The sequence below is a fragment of the Coregonus lavaretus genome, assembly GCF_964263955.1.
Source record: "Coregonus lavaretus genome assembly, chromosome: 5".
In the NCBI taxonomy this organism is placed as follows: domain Eukaryota; kingdom Metazoa; phylum Chordata; class Actinopteri; order Salmoniformes; family Salmonidae; genus Coregonus; species Coregonus lavaretus.
This window is the reverse complement of record NC_139992.1, coordinates 44,513,983-44,523,812: the sequence shown is the minus strand read 5'-3', so window position 1 is coordinate 44,523,812 and position 9,830 is coordinate 44,513,983. Positions and strand designations below refer to the sequence as shown.

The 9,830-nt window shown below is 45.4% G+C and overlaps 1 protein-coding gene across 1 annotated transcript in view; it reads left to right on the top strand.

The window, feature by feature from the left end:
- Nucleotides 1–4,244: 4,244 nt before the first annotated feature.
- LOC311129274 (fatty acyl-CoA reductase 1-like) overlaps nucleotides 4,245–9,830 on the top strand; it is a gene marked incomplete at its 5' end in the record, with an annotated part of 120,740 nt that continues 115,154 nt past the window's right edge. Inside the window, one exon of the mRNA XM_084161563.1 lies at nucleotides 4,245–4,319. Coding sequence (XP_084017689.1) covers nucleotides 4,245–4,319 — 75 coding nt within the window. The remainder of the gene's footprint in view (nucleotides 4,320–9,830) is intronic.

Genomic DNA, 9,830 nt, shown 5'->3' with positions numbered 1-9,830 from the left:
GACCACATACAAGCACCACTTAGCACACGCAGAGTTGAAGAGAAGAACTAGACCAAATAGGGTCCGGGGATCACCTCTGTCAACGAAGATCTCCTACCCCGACCTATCATCACTGTAATGTGTTCTTAGGGTGTGAGTATGGGGTGGTACCAAGCAGAAGGACTAAAGGCAGGAGAGGGTTGGCGGTTTTTGGGAATATGGGTGACCCTGAGCTGCATCATAGTCTCGGCAATAGTCTTGGTATGTCAAGATCCACCACCACCCCGCACCAATTACGCTATGGCCTTACCATTATTAAGAAATAAAAGGGAAGCAACCCGACATAATGACCGTCAAGGACGAGTGATCTATAAAATAGGGGTCAGAGAAGGGTGGTGAGTAAGATTCAAATTAGGATCAGGGATCTTATCAGGGCAGATAAGCAAGCAACGTGGGATTATAAAATCCCATTGTATTTATGTACAGCTCCCTCGGCGGATTGTTCCTGGGCTCAGGTATTTAGACATACTGGGGGACGGAGATATGAGACGGGGGGGGGGGGGGCTGGACGTCCAGATGGAGGATAAGAAGGTATAACGACATCCCCACGGAGATGGTAGTAACGATAGTAAAGGTCACTAAGGAGGACATGAAAATAACTTACTGGGCTTGCGCGGACGAATACGGACGGGATACTTGTCTGAGATTACATTTGATGGAGTCAAAAGATATGGGGGGCACAGGTACTGTCATTAATCCACTAACAGCAATAGACCGAGTAAATCAGTCAAGGGATGACAGAGTCAATTTGACTAAACCGTCCACTATGAAAGATTTTCTCCTCCAAGAATGGAACCAAGGGGAAGTGGAGGGGGTCCCTGATGAGAATCTCTGGTTAAAGTGGATGAAGTACACCGCTAGGGCCTTGGGGGAGACCAATTGTTATGCATGCTCCATTGGGCGACCAACAATGTTAACCGCCCCAATGCCAAAGGCAATGTTTCCCTGTGTATTAGACCTGGGGTCCAATCAAAAAGAGCCAAATTGCACAGGGATTGGGCTGGCAAAATTGACATACTGGGCCAGCCCACCTAGATTCACTTTAACTCCTGGCGAATACCAGTGTTACATACATAGAAATGGCACCCGTAACTTGGGTGATTTTGATGGCTGTAAGGAGATAATTAATGTGACTGATTTAGATAAGGAAGGGAGGGAAAAAATTAGGAGCCTAACCATCCCTCTGACTGATGTGTGGTGGGCATGCACTAACAAAGGGAGCATTCGGTAGACATTACCAGAGGGATGGGTGGGTGCTTGTGCACCAGTATTGTTGGTCCAACCTGTAAGAATTAGTCATCAAAGACCAGTGAAAGGAAGAATAAACAGGAGAAAAAGAAATATAGGTCAGGAAGGAAATAGCCCAATTTGGATAGATGGTATTGGCATCCCCAGGGGTGTTCCAGACGAATACAAAGCTATGAATCAAATATGGGAGGGTTTTACCACAACATTTTTCTGGTGGGTGACAATAAACAAAAATGTGGATTGGATTAATTATATCTATTACAACCAACAACAATTTATTAACCAGACTAGAGATGCAGTAAAGGGGATCTCCGAACAATTATACGCCACCTCACTCATGACTTGGGAAAATCGGTTGGCTCTGGATATGTTGCTGGCAGAAAGGGGTGGAGTCTGTAAAATGGTGGGGGGCCATTGTTGCACATTTATCCCTAACAACACCGCACCGGAGGGGACGGTCACCAGAGCTCTTGCAGGATTAACTGCGCTAAGTGAAGAATGGGCTGAAAACTCAGGAGTTAGTACATCTTGGACAGAATGGTTTGATACCATGTTTGGTAAATGGAAAACCATAGCAGTAACCATCTTAGGAGCGGTCAGTGTTTGTATGGGTATTCTTGTATTATGTGGTTGTTGTCTTGTTCCCTGTGTCCGAGGATTGGTGAGTCAGGCATTGGTGAAATGCAGTATCTAAACAATGATGAGAGATGGACTGACTCCGGACTCTGACCAGGGGAATGTGAAAAACGATCCTCCAGGCTTGGTGGATGACGAGGATTTGGACCCTGAAAGACCGCAATTGGATGACATGTTTATTAGTTCTGATGTGATCTCTGAGATTAATCATGCTTGTAAAATACATTTATCCTGAATGTGGGAATATTTAGTCAAAGGGGTGGATTGTTAGATTAATTTGGATTTTAAGAATAATGACTAAAGGATTTCACCCCAAATACAGTATAAATGTTAGAATTATCATGTAGTGTCAACCCACTAACAGAGGGGGCGGTACTAAACATTCAAGGGTGAAGGGGAAGGCGGAAACTGTTTAGAAAAGCCACCTAAAGGTGGGAGGAGTCAAGTTCAGGAGGTATAAAACCGTATGTATGTGTTTTTAGCGTCAGAGCTCTCCATGAATAAAAATACAAAAAATCCTTCTTCGTGGTTATGGACCTTGAATCATTTATGATTAAAACCAGAGCCTTACAACCTCTGGTAATGATTTAAGCTTAGGTTGAATTAGAGATAGAAATTCACATAACAGTCTTAGACAGGAACTCTCATAGATATCGCCTGAGGAGACGCTGGTGGTCGGCGGGGACTGGAACTGTACGATGGATTTTACGAAAGACAGAAATGGGGAGGAGCCTCATTCTGGTTCAGTGGGGGTGTTAAGGGACATTATTCATCAGTTTGACCTAGTGGATGTGTGGAGAACTAGACATCCCAACACAAGACAGTATACATGGGTGAAGGTCTTTGGGGCTAGGGTAAGTGCAGCCCGGCTTGATCGATTGTACATGTCTATGAATCAGAGCAATAGGCTGTTGGGCGCTACTATTCTCCCGGTAGGTTTTTCGGATCATCACATAACCATGGCTCGGCTGTCTATTTCACCAGGGCCTCGGCAGGCATCCTATTGGAAGTTTAATGTAAAGCTCTTACAAGATGCCACTTTGTGCTCAGGTTTCCAGACTTTTTGGGAAAGGTGGGGGCAGCGAAGAGAGGAGTATGAGTCTCTGAGTCAATGGTGGGATGTGGGAAAAGTCCAAATGTGGCTTTTCTGCCAACAGTATACAGCTCTCTCATCCTCAGAGGCTAGGAGAGTATTGGGGGAACTCGAGTGTAGTATTAGTGAGATGGAGGTAGAGCTGGTGGGGCAAGGCAATGTAGGCCTCCAGGCTAATTTAGCTGAACTACGTAGGGACCTGGGTAGTTTTTTCCAGGTTAAAGCAAAGGGAGCACTTGTAAGAGCTAGGTTCTCCATGCTCAAGGAGATGGATGCTCCCAGCTCCTTCTTCTTTGGTTTGGAAAGACAGAGCGGTGAAGCCAAGGGTATGCATTGTCTTCGGCTTTCGGGTGGGCGGGTGACCTCTGTGGTGGGGGAGATGCGGGAGCGGACTGTGGAGTTTTATACAGAGTTGTATAGGGCAGAACTGTGTGATCCTATGTGTGCTCAGGTTTTGTTTGCCGAACTCCCTAAGCTCTCTCTGGTACAAAGGGATGAAATGGACATTCCCCTGTTGTCCCATGAACTGGCAGAGGCCGTAACCCAGATGTCCCCCGGCCGTGCACCGGGGGTCGATGGAGTTTTATAAATAATTCTGGTGGGGAATAATTGGACTGGACTTCTTTTGCGTGTTGTGTGAGTGCGTCAGGGTAGGAGAGTTGCCGATGAGCTGCCGGAGGACGGCTCTGACTCTCCTGCCCAAAAAAGGGGACTTGTGTGAACTTAAGAACTGGAGGCCTGTGGCATTGCTCTGTGCGGACTACAAGATATTTGCCAAGGTCCTCGCTAACAGACTGAAGTCCCATCTGGACTATTGTACACAAGAACCAGACATATTGTGTACTAGAACGCTCAATTACGGACAACTTGTTCTTAATCAGGGACATGTTGGACTTGTCAAGAGGTTCTAATGTGAACTTTGGTCTGGTCTCTTTAGATCAAGAGAAGGCTTTTGATAGAGTGGACCATGAGTATCTGTTTAATGTGATGTCTGTGTTTGGGTTTGGGGAAAGGTTTTTGGCCTATGTGAAGATGTATGCTGGGGCATCATGTATGGTTAAGGTGGGAGGGGGGCTCAGTAGGCCAGTCTGGGTAAGGCGGGGAATTAGACAAGGATGCTCTCTATCAGGGCAGTTATATACACTAGCCATTGAGCCTTTTTAGGAGACTGCAGGGAGTGTGCTGGACAGGCATAGCAGTGTCAGCGTATGCAGATGACGTTTCTGTGATGGTCAGGGATGGTCAGGATATGCAGGATCTAGAGAATAGTCTGAAGGTGTACGAGGGAGCTTCGTCAGCTAAGGTAAACTGGGGCAAGAGCAAAGCTCTGTTATGTGGGGCATGGGGGGATAGGGCCCCTCCTCTGCTTCCAGTGGGTGTGCAGTGGGGTTGTGAAGGGCTTAATATTTTGGGGGTGTACCTGGGCTCGGAGAGGTGGGTCAGGAAGAACTGGGAGGGGCTGTCACAGGTAGTGGTGTCAAGACTGGCCAGGTGGAGGTGGCTCCTGTCCCAAGTGTCATATAGAGGGAGGGTGCTGATAATCAACAACCTGGTGGAATCTTCCCTTTGGCATAAACTGGCTGTCCTCGACCCCCTCGCCGGTCTGCTCGCAGACCTGTAACGCAAGCTGGTGGATTTTTTCTGGTCGGGCCATCACTGGCTGAGGGCGGCAGTATTGTATATGTCCATAAATGAAGGAGGACAGGGCCTGGTGGAACTGGAAAGCAGGGTGGCTGCATTCCGACTAAAAGCGGCGCAGAGACTGTTGTACCATACTGATGTCGGATGGAGGGAGCCAGCATGCGCGCTGCTGAGGAGAGCTGGCGGATTAGGGTTGGACCGGCAGCTATTCCTCATGAGGCTGGAGGGGCTGAGTACAGCAGGTCTCTCAGATTTTTACTCTGTGGTGCTGAGGGCCTGGCAGCTACTAAGGCCCACACGAGAAGGGGGTGTGGAGCCTGGGCTGTGGGTGTGGGAGGAGCCTATCTTCCACAACCCAGCCATCCTTTTGAGATCGGTTCAGTCGGCCACCCTGAAGAGGCGACTGATGGCAGCGGGATTACTAAGGCTGGGTGACCTGCGACTGCTGGGAGAGGAGGGGTGGAAAACCCCAGAAGTCCTAGCACAACAAACAGGACTAACATCTCTTAGGGTGCTGGAGAGATTCCTGGGGGAAGTCCAGGAGGCACTGTCTGAGCCGGTAAAGGGGGTGTTTGAGCGGCCAAAGGGGGAGGGGCCACCAATGTTTCCGCCACTGCACGTGACGGCAGAGACTGGGGACTGGCAAGGGGGTCTGGAGGACTTGTTAGATTTTAACACTCCGAGCCTGGGGGAGTTTGAAGGGGTGGGAGGTAAAGCCCTATACAACCTCTGTATTAAGGTAAGGAACATCAGGAGCCTAACAGGAGTGAAGGCACATCAGTGGCAGGAGGTATGTGGGGCGGAGAGTATGGTTGGTTTTAGATGGAGGGGGCTCTACAAACTCCCAGTACCAAAGAGGTCAGGGGTGTCCTTTCAGTGTCATGAGTGAAACTGTGATTCATGTGTTTTCTGTGTGCGCCAGGTTAATGCCTTTAATGTCTCTGTTGGAATGTCTGTGTGAGAGGTTGGGGGTGGAGTTTACTGTCGGGAGTTTTATAATGGGGTACAGGTATTCAAATAAGGAAAAGGCTAAATGTGTGTTGTTTAATTTTCTGTTTGCTCTGGCAAAGTTAGCTATTTGGATAACAAGGAGGAACTGGGTCAAAGGTGGAGGGATAACAGACCCTTTACTATTATTTAATGGGATGGTCTCTGCGCGCCTTAGGGTAGAATTTGGTTTCTATAAAATGATAAAAAGTGTGGAGATGTTTCAAGAGATATGATGTGTTGGGGGGGGGCTGTCTGTATAGCTGGGGAAGGATATAGGGTTTGGGTTATTGTGATGTGTGGTGTTGTTTTTGTATCGTGGGGTAGAGGGAAAGGTGAGTATGCAGTACAGGGGATATTTTAGGAGGTGAGGGGGTGAGGTTTTAATGAAATGAGGATGTTTTACTCTCTCTCTCTCTCTCTCTCTCTCTCTCTCTCTCTCTCTCTCTCTCTCTCTCTCTCTCTCTCTCTCTCTCTCTCTCTCTCTCTCTCTCTCTCTCTCTCTCTCTCTCTCTCTCTCTCTCTCTCTCTCTCTCTCTCTCTCTCTCTCTCTCTCTCTCTCTCTCTCTCTCTCTCTCTCTCTCTCTCTCTCTCTCTCTCTCTCTCTCTCTCTCTTCTCTCCTTGACAACCACCTCTATAATACATACAGTGATGATGTCTACATTTTCAGGCATCAAGACCTTTCATTGCATGACCTCCCATAGTAGTACTACCTTGCATTGGAGTGACAACCGAAGAAATGCCTAAACATTCCACCGTCAGCACTTTCAGTGTGCCATCCATCCAGCTTGATCCTGCCCGAGTCTTCCCATTGGCTTCCCTTTGTCCCTCCACTCCAGTGTTATTACTGAGGAGGCTCTGAGAGCTAGGCATGCATGGTTGGTCAAGCATACACAGACTCCGCCTTTCTCAAACAACCCTGACCTTCTTACCTCGGCACAATTATGAAGCAGCAAAAACAACAATTAGCCTACCACACACCATTTAGGTTTTCATTATTATTTCATCAAACACCAAAGGAAACAAAAGGTTGATTAACTCTCTCAGCAGACTGTCGTCACGGCCAGGGGGAACATGGGAAGGGGTGACATTGTTGTGATAGCTGGCGTGGGCTGAAGTCGGGACTCCAGCGAGCAAGTGTTGGTGTGTTCGATTGGCTTATCCTGGGAGGGATGCCAGATAGTGCCAGTCAGCTCTCTCCAGGGCTGTTGGCTGTTGGGTTTCTAGATGATGTGCCATAGGCCCTTGTGGGTGGTTGGGTTGCCAGATATGTGCTATAGGCCCATGTGAGCTGCTGGGTTGCTAGGTAATGTGCCACAGGCCCTTGATTGTGGTTGGGTTGCCAGATATGTCCCGCGGTGGGACATGCCTGTGCCTGGCAGATAGCCACATAATGTGAACTCCCACTGACTCCATGCTGGCAGTAAGAGGGCACACTGACTGTACACATTGCTGAGTGTTCTCGCCCACAGAGACAAACCATTTTGAAGCAAGTTTCTAGTTTCCAACTGTCTTGGTGGGAGGAAACAGTGTTAAAATCGAATGTTTCAAAGTTGAAGAGGAAGGTAACTATCTCCTCTAAAACCTGTCAAATGGTTGTGAAAGAGGGATGACATCAATGAACTGGTATTACTTTCTTGGAGAAAACAAAAACAAGGTATGCAAAAATGTGTCAAACATGTCAATCAACTTCCACTTCTGAGAATTAGTTGCGTATAATTACAAAAAAACGGAATGAAATTCTATGATTACTCAAAGTCTGTTAATGCAACACCATTGTGATGCCATGGTAAATTATGGCTTCAAAGCTGCAGCCAACAAAGTTTAAAAGTACAGTCTTTCTTAACTTCCACTAAAAGATCACTGAGAACCATTTTGTTTTTTTGATTCGGTAATTAGCTTTCTTCACAACGTCTAATTGCTATGATGAATTCTGCCCGCGGCTTAATGAGAGGGTGTTGATTGATTTCATAAATCATTACAATGTCTTCTTCTTCCACATCAAATTCAACTGGGATGGCTTTGTTTATTCAACAAGCAGACATAACACTGGGATATGAGCGTGTGATGCTTAGTAGCCATTTTTCCTGTGGAAGAATACTAACATAGGACTAGCCTACCAAGCTAGACCCAGAAACATACCATAGCTTGTAACCCACATGGTTCAATTGTTCTTTTGAATGTGTTTGTAGGCTAATACACACTATAACTGTAAGTCGCTCTGGATAAGAGCATCTGCTAAATGACTAAAATGTAAATGTAAATATACATACACTGAGTGTACAAAACATTAGGAACACCTTCTAAAATATTGAGTTGCACCCCCCTTTTGCCCTCAGAACAGCCTCAATTAATAAAAAGTGTTCCACAAGGATGCTGGCACATGTTGACTCCAATGCTTCCCACAGTTGTGTCAAGTTGGCTGGATGTCCTTTGGGTGGTGGACCATTCTTGATACACACAGGAAACTGTTGAGCGTGAAAAACCCAGCAGCATTGCAGTTCTTGACACAAATCAGTGCGCCTGGCACCTGCTACCATACCCCGTTCAAAGGCACTTACATCTTTTGTCTTGCGCATTCCTCCTCTGAATGGCACAGATACACAATCCATGTCTCAATTGTCTCAAGGCTTAAAGATCATTCTTTAACCTGTCTCCTCCCCTTCATCTACACTGATTGAAGTGGATTTAACAAGTGACATCAATAAGGGATCATAGCTTTCACCTGGATTCACCTGGTCAGTCTATGTCATGGAAAGAGCAGGTGTTCTTAATGTTTTGTGTACTCAGTCTATATATACACTATATATACACACACTCACTCACACGCACTACACTGACACTCTCACACAAAACCCACACACTTTCACACTCATCATTTGCTGCTGCTACTCTGTTCTTTATTTTACTCTTATTATTATCTATCCTTATGCCTAGTCACTTTACCCTGCCTTCATGTACATATCTACCTCAAATACCTTGTACCTCCGCACATTGATCTGGTACTGGTACTCCCTGTATATAGCTTCATTATTGATCTGGTACTGGTACTCCCTGTATAAACAGTGCTATGAAAAAGTATTTGCCCCCTTTCTAATTTTCTCTACTTTTGCATATTTGTGATACTGAATGTTATCAGATCTTCAACCAAAACCTAATATTAGATAAAGGGAACGTAAGTGAACAAATAACACAACAATTACATATTTATTTCATAAACAAAGTTATGCAACACCCAATTCCCCTGTGTGAAAAAGTAATTGCCCCCTGCAAGACAATGATCCAAAACACACAATCAAGTCTACATGAAAATTGCTAAAAAGCAACAAATTGGAAGTTTTGGAATGGCCTAGTCAAAGTCCACACCTAATCCCAATTGAGATGTTGTGGCAGGACTTGAAACGAGCAGTTCATGCTTGAAAACCCACACGTCACTGAGTTCTGCATGGAAGAGTGGGCCAAAATTCCTCCACAGCGACGTGAGAGACTGATCAACAACTACAGGAAGCATTTGGTTGGAGTCATTGCAGCTAAAGGTGGCACAACCAGTTATTGAGTGTAAGGGGGCAATTACTTTTTCACACAGGGGAATTGGGTGTTGCATAACTTTGTTTATGAAATAAATGAAATAAATATGTAATTGTTGTGTTATTTGTTCACTTATGTTCCCTTTATCTAATATTAGGTTTTGGTTGAAGATCTGATAACATTCAGTATCACAAATATGCAAAAGTAGAGAAAATTAGAAAGGGGGCAAATACTTTTTCATCGCACTGTAGCTCCATTCTTGTGTATTTTATTGCTCTTGTATTACTATTTTTATTTGTTATGATATTTTTTAAAACTCTGCACCGTAGGGAAAGGCTCGTAAGCAAACATTTCACGGTATAGTCTACACCCATTGTATTCGGCGCATGTGACAAATAAAATGACATTAGATTTGATTTAAAGTTAACTAATCTATGGACTGCAACAGGATGGAGTCTGATGTGTGTTCTGTGATATGTCATATGACATTGTGGAGGAAGGGTATTGCATCTGAAGACAGGCAATCAATAAGTGAAAGAGGTACATACAGCAGCTACTTTGAAGTGGAAATCTGTACAACTTTTGGAAACCAATCAACTTATGAACTAAGTGCATCAGCAGGGAAAATAGCTTTTCTTCTTTTTTTTGCCATGTGCA